This window comes from Gavia stellata, chromosome Z (genome assembly GCF_030936135.1).
Source record: "Gavia stellata isolate bGavSte3 chromosome Z, bGavSte3.hap2, whole genome shotgun sequence".
Lineage (NCBI taxonomy): Eukaryota > Metazoa > Chordata > Aves > Gaviiformes > Gaviidae > Gavia > Gavia stellata.
In genome coordinates, this window is record NC_082637.1 from 32,507,049 (window position 1) to 32,523,727 (window position 16,679).

The 16,679-nt window shown below is 38.3% G+C and overlaps 1 protein-coding gene across 3 annotated transcripts in view; it reads left to right on the forward strand.

Annotated features, from left to right (window-relative positions):
• UHRF2 (ubiquitin like with PHD and ring finger domains 2) overlaps positions 1–16,679 on the forward strand; it is a 94,382-nt gene that overhangs the window by 55,572 nt on the left and 22,131 nt on the right. For all 3 annotated transcript variants that reach the window (XM_059833461.1, XM_059833460.1, XM_059833462.1), the window contains exons 5-8: positions 1,478–1,587; positions 10,662–10,848; positions 14,883–15,006; positions 15,395–15,502. In XM_059833461.1, the coding sequence (XP_059689444.1) occupies positions 1,478–1,587; positions 10,662–10,848; positions 14,883–15,006; positions 15,395–15,502 (529 nt within the window). The remainder of the gene's footprint in view (positions 1–1,477; positions 1,588–10,661; positions 10,849–14,882; positions 15,007–15,394; positions 15,503–16,679) is intronic.

The window sequence follows — 16,679 nt, forward strand, 5'->3', positions numbered from 1 at the left end:
ATAATAAAGCCTTCAAAAAGCTGCATAATCTTCACTCTTTCCTAACTTGGAATTAGGCTGGCTGTGTGCTATTACTTCTCTATTAAACCCAGCACATCTCATGTCTATATAGGAAAGAAGAAAAAAAAAATCTATTTTTTTGTGTTGCAGGATGCTCACTGAACATTTTAACTACAAATGTCGCAGTCTCAGTAAAACATTAAGCTTAATCTTAATAATTCAAGCTATGGTATTTGAGGTCTGTATTCATTTAGTTGCTTGTGTAGTTTCAGATTTTGAAGTGTTTTTCTAGAACCAAAACGGACTGCAGCAGTGCAACAGAATTAGATTAACTTTTGAAGAGGACAGAAGTTCAGCAAACCCAAACCTCCTTCAGATTTTTTTTTTTTTTTCATGGCTGGGTCTCACCCTGCAAGAAATAAAGTTGTCCACCTAGTAAATTCCCTTCTCTCATGTCAAGCTGCTCAATTCTGAAATCAGTAACAACACATGTGATTCAATGAGATCAGTGAGACTGTGTTCAGTAATTAATACTTCCGATAAGGGTTATACTGAAAATTCCTACTTAGTTCGAGATAAGGTAGTAAACTGAAAATGGTAGGAGAACAGGCAGTTGAAGAAGGCACAGTATCATCCTGAGGTGGGAGGAAAAAGGAGTGTTTCAAAACTGTTGGAGTTTTTATGGCCTTTTCTTCCTAGATACATTTACATTTGAATTAGATTTTTAGTAAATACAAAGATATTATAATAAGAGGAGGTGAAAACCTTTACGCTACATTTAATATTTCCTAATCCTTCTCTAGAAGTCTTTCAGCATTAGTGTTGTGGAGTCATATAGTATTTGTTACTCATCACTGAGATACTGTGAACAGATTTTGCACTGAAACCTGACATCTGACGTTAACAGGACTACTCACAGTACATAGTTCAGTATTGTACATGTCTTTGCAGGATTGGGTTTTAGGTTTCTAAAACATTTAGAAGTCATAGAAGGGCTTTTGAAGCTTTCTATTGCTTTTCTTACTCTGTGGGTTCCAAGTAGTGTCTATTATTGTGTCTTTTAAGTCATGTTTCTGGTTCATTTTTGACACTATACTTTTATAATGTCTGATATGCTGTATTTGAGAGAATATGATTTTTGTCTGGTCTGCTGTGTTCAGCCAAAAAAAATCTTGATGTTTTAGAAGTAGAATTAAAAAGTTGTGAATGGGTGTCAATAAGGACATACTCAGCTGCCAGGCAGTTTGAGGGTAATGGAGTAGTCTCTTCTTTATGCAAGTTTTAAGCATGTGTTTTGGTTTTCTTAGAAGTTGCAGTACTAGATTGAATTTTGTGCGTGAATTGAAATTAAATGTCCTATCAGTGATTGAAAAAAAGATACTAGTGAGCTTTATCTTATTGTTTAGGATTCATAAAGTACAGAATCTAGGTCTGAGGAACTAAGTTGAATATACTTTTTATTCTTTTTGTTTTACAGAGGCCCAGAAGACACAATAAATGATTGTAAAATCCTTTTTATAGAGGAAATGTACAAGATTGAAAAGCCAGGAGCCTATCCATTGACGTTTGGGGATGGAGATTTCAAAAGTATGCTTTTTTAATTATTTGAATAGAAGTACAAATTGAATGATGTTTCTTTAAAAAACCAGAAGGATCAGCAGAGGTAATAATAATTGCTTTGTGTGTTCAGGAAAGTAATAACATAGAATCTTTTTTAAATTTCTGTTCTAAAAGTATTTACTGTAAGCTGGCTCTATAACTTGACATACTCAGAAACTGATAACATCTTAGTGCTATCAGTCATAAGCAGGGAAAAAGGGGAACAGCTGATAACGTTCTAAATGAACTGTGCGGAATGAATTGGTAGTCTCAGTTAAGTTCCTAGACAGGTGTCCAGGTCACCAAAACTGCTATTGCAATTGACATGTCATTTAAACTTTCAAGTAATTAATAAATGCCAAAGATAGAATCAGTCTGTAATGATGCACTTTAACTGTGTCATTATGTCAGAATTAAAAAGAAAAAAAGATAAGGAACTTTGTGCCAAAGCTGCTTGTACCATGAAAAATAGGGATAATTAATGTTTGGATTATTATTTGGCCCTACATGACCTTCTAAAAAAATAACTATGCTGTACGTCCTCATCTCCCCACAACCACAGGAAGGAGTTAGTGGCAGCTTATCTAAAAAGTAGTGTAACATTTTCTCCTAAATTTAAAAATATATTAAAGTTAGGAGTGATAAGTGTTTGGCATAGCAACACTGAGAGATTGGACTGCAGCTCTGCTAGTAGGTATTAGATGTTATTATGTATTAGACTCCTGACTCCAAGGCAATTTTTCAGAACCTTTGTGTGTAGCTCTCAATGCACAAGAACTACTCTGCTTACTGTTTATTTGCCATCATCTAAAAAAATCACTATTTTTCAGAGGAGCAAGTACCATTTGCTGTGGTATTCTTAAAAGTAAAAATGTGAATTTCTGTAATGAACTTCTCACAATTCACTTTTCATTGTTTGTGATTTACTTTCCTCAGATTACTCAAACAAATTTAACCGTTCTATTTATTTTTTTCTTGGTCACATTAAAGGCGGGTTTTTTAATAACATGGATTTTTTTTAAAAAAAATTGTAGTATGAGAAATTTTAAAATCTGCAGATACTGCTTTGTATTGACATACCTATTTTGCAAGTCTAATTGTTTATGAAACTTCTTAAAGTGCATATAAAATCATTACAGTTAATTTAGTTTTTCCCTTCAGCTATTGTGTGTGTATTATTTTTTAAAATTATGTGTGTATTAAGGAAATGAACAATTACTGTATTGCTGACTATATAAAATTGCTTACAGTGGCAACATTTGATCTGACATGAGTATTTATTTCTCATAGAATCATTTTGGTTGGAAAAGACCCTTAAGATCGAGTCCAACCGTTAACCTAACACTGCCAAGTCCACCACTAACCCGTGTCCCTAAGTGCCACATCTACACATCTTTTAAATACCTCCAGGGATGGTGACTCCACCACCTCCCTGGGCAGCCCGTTCCAATGTCTGACAACCCTTTCAGTGAAGAAATTTTTCCTAATATCCAATCTAAACCTCCCCAGGCGCAACTTGAGGCAGTTTCCTCTTGTCCTGTCACTTGTCACTTGGGAAAAGAGACTGACGTCCACCTCTCTACAACCAAATTTCAGGTAGTTGTAGAGAGCGATAAGGTCTCCCCTCAGCCTCCTTTTCTCCAGGCTAAACAACCCCAGCTCCCTCAGCCGCTCCTCACAGGACTTGTTCTCTACACCCTTCACCAGCTTCATTGCTCTTCTCTGGACTCGCTCCAGCACCTCAATGTCTGTCTTGTACTGAGGGGCACAAAACTGAACACAGTATTCGAGGTGTGGCCTCACCATTCTGTATGTCCTACACTGATTGCCGCCTTTATTGTTTTAAAGTCAAGCTCTTTATTTTCACTTACAGCTCTTTCCCTCCTATTTTTACAGCTATTTCCTTATTTGTAACCTCTTTGCTTAAACTACTCACATATTGCAATCTGTGTAGAGATTTGCACCTCTGCGTATGTTTTGTTTCATTCTGTTCCTGGTCCCGTTTTTATTCATCTCAGGATATTGTTTACAAACCTTCATAAATAAACATAACAGACACAGAATCTTTAAAAATGTAACCCTGCAAACTTAATTGGTCTGGCAATTTAGCCTTATTTCTTGTATTGAACAGCTCTTTTTCCTGAGGTCAGCTTTCTCACCACATTACCCTTTTCATTTCTGTTCATGCGATTCTGATATTTTGGTGAGCTGTCTTGCCTTTATTCACCTATGCACAGTGCACATCGGTTGAGTTGTATGCCATAAGCAGTATACCCTTTACCTCTGGACTGTTCTTACATCCCTATTTATACTTTGTATTTAAAATATTAAAATATATACGCATACATCTATAAACACACACAGAGCTACCTTAGCTTATATGCTATGAAAACCTGCAGATTTTTGTTACTATAATGGCAGATGAAATTCAAAGAATTAATTGGCCTTAAATGCTCTGTGAGATTGTTGTAAGCACAATCAGAAAATGCACTGACTGTTTTTTTGTCTATATTAAGCTACTGCTCATATCCTTTCCAAAAGATAGAATGCCTACTTTGGAAATAATTTTCATCAGATAAACAATGTAGGCTACCTCTGCAGAGCATGGCCATATGTTAGTTAGGTTTTGTATGTACAAATTAGGTAAAAATGTGTATGACGTGTCACTGTAAGTTTAGCAGTTACAGTTAAAAATAAGGTCATTATTTTCAAATTCTTTAATGGAAATCTAAGTTCTGCAGCCTGGGAAAAGAGTAGGGCTAAACCTATTAAAAAGTTAGAAAACTAAGAAGTGACATACTTGTAAATATGTTTCAAATATTTATATGCAAAATGGAAATAAGACCTAGGTATCAACGTATATGACCTCCATCAGAATCCAAATTTGTGCTATGAACATGAGATAACTCTTCTTGCAAAAGAAGGGAATATGAAATGATATATGCACTAAACTCTACGGTGTTGGTAGGGGTGAACAGACCTCTCTTCATGTGACCAACAGTGCAGATATAATCAGTGCATTTGACTTACGACATGGTTAAAGCAGAAATGTGAAAAATTGAAGCCATGTAATGAAAATGACAGTTTGTAGTATATTGAAGAAAGCTGCAGAGTCCAGGTATGGTTTAACTGAACTAAAATGTGTAGACCTTTTTGCTCTTTTCCTCTTTTAAAAAAAAATAGTGTTACTAACCTTTGACCTAAGAAACTGGTTTTGTAACTGAAAACAGTAAATTACATAGGCCTAAACCACCTATGGTGGTAAGAGATACAGAAAAATACTCAGTTTCTTTTTGCCTATTATTTAGTGAATGAGGTAGACTAGTGAGTTTCTTTAGGGAGTGCTCAGTCATCACTGTTAAAATTTTTCAAAGGTGATACCAGTTACCTGGTATTTCTTCAGTCTGACTTGACTTGACTTGGTGTTGACACCTTGGGCAGACCGTGAGTTTTGCCTAGCTGTGCTAGAAAATCCACAGATTTGTTCATCAGCACTCTTACAATGTTTCCTTTCTCTTCAAATGAACCTGGGGAGAGAAGTCTTAAACTAGAAGATTACTTCCATTTGGATAGTATGCAGATAAGTCTTCTAGGTTAGATTTTGGTAGAAACAGTACACTGAGAGATTTTGGCTTTCTTCTTAAGTGTATCTAACCTTTGCCTTTAAGGCTTTGTAAAATAAACACTGCTGGTAGCCTTACACGTTTGCTCCTCATGTTTTCCAGGCAGTACATCTCACTAGACTGTCTTTCTGTAGCTGGTAATTTTCCCTCTTCAGTGGCTCTTCTTTTATGTTCTTCAGCTTTTATGTTTTGTTTTCTCTTAAAAAAAAATAATTTCCAACTGCAGTGTTTTAGCACTTCTTATCATAGAATGGTTTGAGTTGGAAGTGACCTTTAAAAATCCCTTCCAACCCCCCTGCCATGGGCAGGGGCATCTTTCACTAAATCAGGTTGCTCAAAGCCCTATCCAACCTGACTTTGAACGCTTCCAGGGATAGGGCATCCACAACTTCTCTGGTCAGGCTGTTCCAGTGTCTCACCACCCTCATCATAAAAAATGTCTTCCTTGTATCCAATGTAAATCTACCCTTTTTAAATTTAACACCATTGCTCCTTGTCCTGTCACTGCAGACCCTGGTAAAAAGTCTTTCCCTGTCTTTCTTATAAGCCCCCTTTAAGTATTGAAAGGCCACAATAAGGTTTCCCCACAGCCTTCTCTTCTTCAGGCTGCACAAACCCAGCTCTCTCAGCCTTTCTTCACAGAAGTGTTCCGGCCCTCTGATTTTTGTGGCTCTCCTCTGGACTTGCTCTAACAGGTCCATGCCTTTCTTTTACTGGAGACACCAGAGTTGGACACAGTACCCCAGGTGGGGTCTCACAAGAGCAGAGTAGAGTGGGAGAATCCCATCCCTTGACCTGCTGGCCACATTTCTTTTTATGCAGCCCAGGATATGATTAGCTTTCTGGGGTGCAAGTGCATGTTGCTGGCTCATATCCAATTTTTTGTCCGCCAGTATCCCCAAGTCTTCCTTTGCAGGGCTGCTCTCAATCCATTCATCCCCCAGCCTGTACTGATATTGGGGATTTTCCTGTGCAGGACCTTGCACTTGGCCTTGTTGAACTTCATGAGGTTCACATGGGCCCACTCCTCAAGCCTGTCAAGGTCTCTTTGGATGACATCCCTTCCCACTGGTGTATCAACTGCACTGCACAGCTTTGTCGTCCACAAACTTGTTGAGGGTGCACTCAATGCTACTATCTTTGTCATTGATGAAGGTATTAAATAGTATTGGTGTCAGCATGGATGCTTGTTGGACACAGCTCGTTACTGGTTTCCACTTGGAAATTGAACCATTGGATACAGACCATCCACTCTTTGGATGCAACCATCCAACCAAGTCCTTATCCATCCAATAATTCATCCATCAAACGCATATCCCTCCAATTCAGCAGCAAGAAGGTTGTAGGGGACCAAATCAAAGGCCTTACAGAAGTCCATGTAAATGACATGCGTAGTTCTTCCTTCGTTCACTGATGCATTCAGTCCATTGTAGAGGGCCACTAGATCAGTTACGCATAGTTTGCCCTTGGTGAAGGCATGTTGGCTGTCTTCAGTCACCTCCCTGTTTTCCATATGCTTTGACATGTCTTCCAGGAGTCTCTGTTCTATGATCTTACTGGGCACTGAGGTGAGGCTGACTGGTCAATAATTCCCAGGGTCCTCCCTTTTACCCTTTTTAAAAAAAGACACAATATTCCTTTTCCTCTAGTCACTGGGGACTTTCCCTGACTGCCATGACTTTTCAGATATGAAAGACAGTGGCTTAGCAACTACCTCAGCCAATTCTCTTAGGACCCTGAGATGCATCTCATTGGGTCCCATGGATTTGTGTTTGTTCACGTTCCTCAGATGGTCTCGAACCTGATTTTCTATTATAGTGGGAGAGCCTTTGCTCCCCCAGTCCCTGCCTTTCAAGTTTCAGGGACTTGAGAGATGTGGTAAGAGTGTTTACCAGTGGAAACGGAGGTAAAAAAATTGCTGCATACCTCAGCCTTCTCCATGTCAGTTGTCACTAGTTCTCCTGCCTCTCCTGCAGAGAGGAGGATCGGGGGGTGAGTACATTTTCTTTAATCTTCCTTTTCTGACCAACATATCTGTAGAAGCTGTTGCTAGTATTTCTTGCATCCCTTGCCAAATTCAGCTCCAACTGTGCCTTAGCTTTCCCAATCCCATCCCTACACATCCAGGCAGCGCCCCTATATTATTCCCAGGATACATGTCCCTGGTTCCACTGCCTGTGCATTTCCTTCTTATGCTTCATTTTGACCAGGAGGTCCTTAATCAGTCATGCTGGTCACCTGTACTTCTTGCTTGATTGCTTACACATGGGAATTGAGAGCTCTTGTGCTCTAAGAAAAATGTCAATAAAGAGCTGCCAGCCCTGTTCTGCTCCTTTATCCCTGAAAGCAGTTTCCCTGGGGGTCCCATCCACTAATTCCAGCTAAAAGTTCAGTCTCCTAAAATTCAGGGTCCTGACTTTACTCTTCACCTGGCCCATATTCCTTGAGATTGTGAATTTCATCAGGGCATGATCACCGTAGCTCAGGCTGCCACTGATCTTGACCTCTGTAATTAGTTCATCCGTGTTGGTAAGCAACAGGTCCAGTAACGCTTCTGCTCTGGTTGGGCTGTCTATCACCTGGACTAAGAAATTATCCTTGATGGTCTCCAAGAGTCTCCTGGACTGCTTACAGCTTGCTGTGATGCTTTTCCAGCAGATGTCAGGGTGACTGAAGTTCCCCAGATGGATCAGAGCCTGCAAGCATGATGCTTCCTGTAGTTGAAGAAAGAAGGATCAACAGGGTCCTCTTGTTTGGGTGGTGGGTAGTAAGTACCAACCATGAGGTTTTCTTTGTTGGTTTGGCCTCTTAATTTTCACTCACAAGCTGTCAACCTGTTTATCACTGTTTTTCAGAGACGACTCTGTGCAATCAGTCCATAGAGGGCAAATCACCTGCGCCTCCTTCCTTGCCTGTCCTTTCTGAACAGTTTTTAGCGGTGCTTCAGTCATGTGATTTGTCCCACCAAGTTTCAGTGAAAGCGATTAGATCATAGCTTTCCAGCTGCGCAATTGCTTCCAATTCCTCTTGTTTGTTACACATGCTACATCCATTTGTGGTGAGACATTTCAGTTGGGCTATTGACCATGTCACGTTTTTAGAGGAAAAAGCCCTAATTTCTTTGAGGCATTTCACAGGTGTTTCCCTGTTGGTTCCTAACACATCAGCAGCTGCTGACTCTTCTTTGTTACTCAAAACTCTATCCCCTTCCCTCTCTAAGTCTAGTTGCTTCCACCTTTGAAGATAAAAGTATTCTTTAAGGTCCTCCAGAAAGACTGCAGATATAGCACAACACTTTGCATTCCAGTCCCCCTTTCTTGTAAGACTTTCAGTCTAGAGTTTCTTTCCACACAGATTTCACACTGATATCTTAACCATGTGGATCAAATTTTCTGTAAAGTCTATTCAGTTGCAAGGGCAAATTTTTCCTCATCAGGAAGGGGCTGGGATTTCTGCAAACCCTTAGTGATTCCTTTCCTTCTCAGTGTGCTTAGGAAAAACATAAGTATCCAGTACTCCTCTGGATACATCAGGGGTCCACCTCATCTTTCTATTCAAGAATCAACTCCTCAAAGAAATACTTACTTTGATTGCTTATGTTATACAAACAAACTTACAAGGAACTGATAAGCTGTACAACTTCTGAAGGCAGCAACTTAGACAATGACTCATGGTGAAGAAAAATAAAAAATAAAGCTGAGAGAAGATGGAAGCTTGTCCTTGTATATTGTTCTTTCATGCTAGTCAGAGAAACCTGGGGTAGCTCTCCCTGTTTGGGGTTTGACAAATTCTAGTCCCCCCTAAAAATGTGTGAGAAAGGCAGCAGTCCTTTAGTATGAAAAAAATTTGGTGTTTTCCTAAGGGTTAAATCTTTCATGGTAATAGGCAGTGTTTTCTTAAATACTATGATTTGTTGCTTGTGGCCTTCTTTTCGTCCAACATTCAGTCTGCTTAGCAGCTGTGGAAGAATGATGTTCATGTGGCCTCTGAAAAACTGGGGAGGCAGGGGGGTTGGGTTTGGGGGGGTCTTTGTTTTCATTTTTGTAGTGGGGCTGCTCTTCAAATTCCTTATTAATGAACTTGTTTGTAACATCATGGACGTGTTCAGAAAGGTTTTGTCCCAGAGAATGAAAGTGGGTTTTTTTTGTACGACTAATGAGTGTTGGGTATTTTTGGCAAAGATTATAAGAGGGATAAGTTTGTCTGTCCTTATCACACTGTCCTTCTAGGCCAGTTGCCCTTTTGAGTAGACATCGTCAAAGATTTCAGAAGTTCCTGAGATAGTTTGCCTGCGAACTTACAAGAAAATTTATCCCACGTGTTGATATTCCAACTGTTTCAGTTTCTGAACTTCTATAACCTGCGGTTATTTTTAGTTCCAGAATGGTACTTGGAAGAACATTTTCTAGTCCATTCTAAAGTTTAAGAAAAATGTTCTATTATCTCAGTTGTCTAGATTTTTCATTTTCCTAGTTCCAGCTCCGAACTCTCAGATAGTCTTTCTAGTCTTCCTTGTCTTCTGATTCAAAAACCGATTACTTCTTTCAGATAAAATTCTATTTCCAGAGAAGTTTGGAAGTACTCTATGAATTGTTTAAGGTCAAATTCGCTTCCATAGCATTTCTAGATTACTTCTGCACAGAACATACAAATGAATTTTTTTTTTCCTTTAACGTTGGAATTCTTGGAGCTGTGATCAAATTCTCTTCTGCAGACTTCTCTCATTTCTCTGGTCCTTCTACGTATTTCAACTATTTCTCCTGTAAGTGTTAATTCTGCTACAAGTATTCAGTGTTTCTTCCATCTCTTCTTTCATATCTAGTTTAGACTACTAAATGTTTTTCTTTTGTTTAAAAGCATTTTTTCCCTGATTGAGGAACCAATGCCAATAGTTTTATTTCATAGTGGCATTCATAGGTCCAGATTTCCAAGTGAGCTGAAACAGAAAGTTAGTGTTTCTTTGTGTGTAAACTAAACTGCTGCTGTGAAACAACTGGTGATTTGGGGTTGTCGGTGGACTCAGACTGCTAATTCTTCTACCCAACTATAAAATTAATTTAAGGGGAAGAGAGCTGTTCCAAATTGTAGTTTCATCTTCATCTCACTGTTACCAGTTACCTAATAGGCATTTCTTCATGGCTGTGTTTAAGATTCGAATTAGAGATTGTGCTAGGCTCCGTCTGTAGGGAGAGTGTGCAGGTGGCGTATTGGGAACGGGAGGGGAGAAACTAAGAGAAGCTGCTGATTAGTCATTTTCTTTACTGCTTGTTTACACAGCAGAAGAAATCACATTAGCCTAGGTAGTCAAATACCTCATTGTAAGAAAAAAGCATTTTCAAGAGGGCAGTGTTCATGTGCAGAAAGAATTCTTTCCTGTAGATACAGTAATGCACTTTTCTAAGATACATGGTATTTGATTTTCTCTTTTTTTTTTGACAGGAAAAAGTGGCCCTGAATGCAAGCACTGTAGGGCTGATCCAGATAAGGAGTGCCGTTTTTGTTCGTGTTATTTGTGTGGTGGAAAACAGGATGCTCACATGCAACTCCTGTGTGATGAATGTAATATGGCTTATCATATATACTGCCTGAACCCGCCTTTAAGCAAGATACCAGAAGATGAGGACTGGTAAATATATAAGGATGATTTACTTATCTATATTGCCATACTATACATGGTACCTTTTTGTTATTTGCACCTCTTGAGAGACAATACTGAAGAATTTTTTAAATTCTGCTGCGTTTTTCATTCATCTACTGAATATAAACCTTATGTTTTCTGCCAAGGTAATTCTTTTAAATCATTACAAAGGATTAGTAGTAAGCTTTAGTGACCATTATGGAGTTTCAAAACTGGTATGTTGATTTTATTTATTATGATCATTATGATCTTTTGTGACACTATCTGATATGATTGTGTTTATCAACAGTGATTGTTCCCCAGTCTTTTAATTTTGTTCAAGCTTCATTGCTTGAACAATTCTCTTATGCTCACCCTTCTCTTTCCCTTCATTCTCTGTCCCTGTTGCTGCCCCTGTGCCCTTCCTATATCTTCTTGTTGCCTCTACTCCATTCATTTCTCCTGCTGTGGGAGGACCACCACCTTGCTATTCTTCATTTCTACTGTCCCTGGTTCTGCCAGCAGGAAAACCAAGCTAACTGGTATTGTTAAGATAATTGTATTTTGAAGTAAATCTGTGTGGACCCATTAGCAGCCCATTAAGTTATCTTGGGCTCTGTACCATTTTTTGTCTGTATTAGCTATCTACAATTTACACTGTTCGTATTTTTCACCTCCCTGTGACTTAAATGAGATGCTAACCCTTTATAAATGGGTAATAAATAAACTTTATTCTAATAAAGTTTTCTATTACATAGACATCAATAAATGTCTAAGATGTCTATGGATACATTTTATGGAATCTCTTTTGACCTTGTGATTAAATTTTATGTAAAAATCTGTCTAAGTGCTTTGGAAGTTTTAAAATTCTCTGGAAATAAAAAACTCAATCTCCTATACCTTAATAGATACCATAGTAGGTTTGTTTATTGGTCAGTGCCTAATGGTTGGTGTGTTTTCTGGGGCATTGTGTTTTTTCTGAACTCATTCCGTGTTTATACCGATGTGTGATTTAGCGATTGAGACCGTTGATAGGCGTTTCTCAGTTTGTACATTTTGCCACAGGGATTACTGATGTTGGAAGCTGAGCTTTTTCCCATGAAATTTCTGCACTGGGAAGAGTTATATTCACTGTTTTTGGAGGAACTGCTGGCTTGAAACACTATCTAAAAAATATTTTCAGTACCTACTAGAGATACGTATGGGTCATTGTAACTAGAAATAGCATTTATTTGAATATTGTCTATGTGCCTTCCACTTCTTGCATATGCAAAATGGTTACAGTGTTTATTCAGCAGTGTTTATTACGCAGCATGTTATTCTGAACTACCCCCAAGTTCTCTACTGTCAAGGCAGACTGGTCTTCTGTGCATGACATCTTGCTTCCTACTACTTGTCAACATAAGTGAGTTGATGTCACGTGTTGGAAACGGTTCTCAACACACAAGTGGTTTATTACTGACTGCAGTCTGTAAGCAATATTCTTATCTGATTGTGCCTAACCTTTGGGTATAGCAGCTGAGGAGTTCTTTTTTGACTTCCTGCATTCAGAATATTCAGTGAGACCATCTGTCTGGAAGTACACTTCTGTTTGGTCCATCCATTCTTCAGTTGCCCTTACTCTCAGAACCACCTCTAATCCAGTACTCCAGCAACAGTAAAGTCCATCTGTTTTCCAGTACTAGTCACAGGAAGGTTTCCGATAAAGAAAAAAATATATGCTTCAAGTCAGTGACCCCCTCCCACAAAATCCCTAAATCCTCTGTTCTACCCTGAAAACAATTTATTCTCTCTAGTTTATTCTACACCCTCAAATACACAGAAGGTTTGATAGGCACGTCAGGATACTGATACTGAAATCTCACCAGCCATCAGTGTCTCTTTGGTTTAGGTAGTGTGCTAAGTTTATCTTGGCCTGCTGGGTGCTTTAAATGATTTTTCAGATTATGTATTAGTGTTCTGGTCTTCACTGGCACCCATTCTTTTTTGAAAGCTTCTTATGAAACATTCTTATGAGTTATCTTACTTCTATTTCAGATGGCTACAGAGAAAGTCTGAAGAATAGAAATTTTTTCAAAGTGTAGCTGTTATTGCTCAGACCTCCCTACCCTCTTCCATTAATATCACTATAACTGCACTGCATAGGTCCCCAGGACTGTTTTCCTCCATACAGAAGATTCAGTGCTCTGTAGACAACTGCACAAGAATAATATTGATGGACAACATGGTCTTTAGAGTCCCTTAGGTCATATGCTAAGTGCACTTTTAGACCCTTCCACTTACATTTCTAGCCAAAAAATTACGAATTTCCACAAGTAGAAGTTGTTTAATTCATCTAATTAAAATGTCTTGAAAAATGGCTGTCAAGCTTTTTAACTTGTTTTTGTTTGCTGTGGAACGATATGAGTCTCAAGATTTATTCATGTAAGCAGGTAGTTGCATCTGTGGATGAAGTCACTGGGTAGGAGAGGTACTGTTATGGAGCTGGCTTGTGACAGTTAATTTTGGGATACTTAGTGATGCTAGCCCTGTGCAGTCTTAATGCTTGGTTGTATGTAGGAGTGCAGTTGCACTGGGCAAAGCAGTGTCTCCTAGCAGAGAGGAGGTTTGTGTTCTCCCTTCTTGCATATTAGCAAAGAGTCATGACTCTCTGATCCTTAACTTGTTGACAGATTTTTTTTTTTGTTTTAGAGGTGGAAAAATTTCCATTTAGTATTTTTATAGTGTAAAATTTGGTCAACTCTCTGCAGGGGCTAAGCTTGCAGTTTGGGAAAGGATGATAAGTTTCTCTTCTGGAGATTAAGCCACTCTATATGTGAAATAGTATTTAATATTCCATACAAAACTCAGTTTAAAAAATATTAAGGTAATATGGTTACCTTATCAAGAAGCAGCGAATGCCATGGTTAATTCACCTTGTGCATTTGCATCATGTTTTGTACCTTCTTTTAACTGGTCATTGCATACTCTTTTTTTTAAAAAAAAAAAACCAAACCTGTAATATCGTTCAAAGTTTTAGTGTTAGACAATTTCAGCATCTTGTATTATTTTTAATTTCTTTTTATCTACATAGCTTCATCGTCTTAATGGTTCAACACCTTTATTGTCATAGTGAAATCTGTTGCTGTGGACATTAATCATTAATTCTTCTATTCATATACACATACAAAAGTTAATAGATCCAAAACAGTAGTAGTTTAGATAACTACTAGTGGTAGTTATCTAAACTAGGTTATCAATGTTAGTGTAGATCAGGCTTCCTCCACTAGTGGCGCATGGGCTAAACCCAGCCCATGGGAGCCAGAACATGGACAATTGCCTTTGCCTTGGCATTTCTGGTGTGGGATAAAAATGGTATTATGAGGAGCAAAAGGACCAGTGTAGTCCCTTTCTCTCTCTGCTGTAGTCACTGCATACTGGTGTCTCCTGCTTTCCTACCAGTATGGCTCTGTGTTAGCTAGAATGAGTCTCAACACTATACTCCAAGTGGCTTCAGTGTTCTGGAGTGAGTGAGTGCATGTGTGCCTGTGTGTGTGTGTGTGTGTGTGTGTGTCTACACACATTACACGATACCTTGGCTCTGCTTGACATTCAGCTGTCTGCAGTGAAATTAATTGCACTAGAACAAAAAATTAGGGTAGAGAGGGCAGGACGTAGAAAAAAGCCATAAGTACTGGTTAGCAGCGTACTCTGATCTCAGCTATCTTCTCCTTTACATGATCTAAATGAAAGAGGACAGAATGAAGAGAGAATACAGGAGACATGGGCACCTCTCACAGATCATGTGAGAAAGAATAGTTAAATGTTTTGCCTCTAGCACTCTACCTTCAAAGATACTGAAATGCCCTGTTTTTAAAAGTTGGAAGTATTTGTTCATGTTGGGTTCATTTTTTTAAGCCATAGGCTTCAGCTGCTTAAGACTGGTATATGTTTGCTAGCTTGAAATATTCAGTCAAGATAAACAAATTGACACTATTTTGGCTACAAGAAATGTATTGCCATTATTATGAAGTAATTGAGAATTTACTAAAACCTTTTTTTAGGTATTGTCCTTCCTGCAAAAATGATTCTAATGAAGTTGTAAAGGCTGGAGAAAAGCTCAAACAGAGTAAAAAGAAAGCAAAGATGCCATCTGCCAGTACTGAAAGCCAGAGAGACTGGGGCAAGGTAGAGTGTATTTTAGAAACAGCTGTTACTCTGATTGTTCATGTATGTGCTACATCTATAATTCTACTTACATATGCACTACACAAAATTCAGTACTGGGTTGCACAGACAATAAGACAATGTTTAATCCTGCCCACTATCTAGTGGCAGTTAAAGCAGTGGAAGAATTATTAATGTGACTAGAGGTAAAAACAAAAAAACCCAACCCCCAATCGCTCCCCCAAACACATAAACACATATTACTTATTTAACATTCGTTTTAACAATTGTTAACGTATTTTAAAGTATGTGTTTTGTTACAATGATGAGATTTTGTGATCTCTGCATTGAATTTGCAAATAGTCTTCAATATTGTAATGCTAATTCATTTTATCCGATGTATTTTTAGGGCATGGCCTGTGTTGGTCGCACTAAGGAATGCACTATTGTTCCTTCAAATCATTATGGACCTATACCTGGTGTTCCTGTTGGGGCAACCTGGAAATTCAGAGTTCAGGTATGTTGTTTCAGTATTAGATGTAGTTGAAGTAAAAAGGAATAATAATGAATGAGTTGAGCACTAAAATAAATTTAGATTGACGATTGCCATTTTCACCAGGACTAAACAAAGCAAATACATTATGATTCTAATATCGGAAGTGATGCTGATAGTAGTGAAGGTTGAAGTATACTGATTTTACAATACAACTTAATGAGAAGTTTGTTACCATTAGGATAAACAAATTTCACATGTTAAAATTCTAAGTGGGATACTTAGTGAATAGAGTCAAGTATTTTCTGAAGCGTACTTCACATGAACTGATTATTTCACTTAGGAGATGTAGACTGTAGATTTTGAAAATGTTAGATGATATCACTGTAAATTGACTCCCTGATGGGTTTTTTTTGGTCATCAATAACAGATGTCCAAATCTTCTAGGCTAATGAGCAGCTTAAACCAGCGTAAGCCTGTACTGCTATGGAAATTAGCTGTCAGTATTTCTTAGGCTGTGTGGTAAACTAGATTAGTAAAAAAACTGGCAGAAAAAGAATCACGTATAGGGTAGGAGGGGAGTTAATTTTCCCAGTCCGTTTCACATTTTGGTTATATAAGCACAGTGCCAGTACTCAGAGGGGCAGGAAAAAACAAAGCAGGGAGGAGGGGACAGCCTCATTTTTGTGCCAGTACTGACTTTTTTGTGGTTTTGAGGTGTCCAGCAAACTGCAAACTTACTTCCTTTTCCCCCAGCCTTATCTGATAGCACTGATTTTTGTTTTATCTTTGATTTATTTATTGTTGGTTTTAGTCAGGGAAATACATACTTTATTTTCAAAATTAGTTAGTTCTTTATCTCTTGTATGCATAAAGGATTGTAACTGAATGTTTCCCATCATATTTGGAAGGATAGAAACAGGGTTTTTTAAACTGCTTGAGGAGGGGCAAACCAAGAATCAAAAGCCTCTTCTGATTTGTTTTCTGAACTTTCAATCACCTGCTTTCTCATGAGAAGAAAACAGATGTTTTATTACTCAGTTGGTAGAAGAGAATGCTTAGCAGGCAATTTTCCTCTGATGGTGGTGTTTTCCAGCACTGTGTGAAGAACTCTGGATTTGGAAGGCCCTGCAAGTTTTAAGGCCGATATGGTTAGTTTCCCCTTAGCAACAGTTTTCAGTTTCTCTCCTTGGTAGAAATC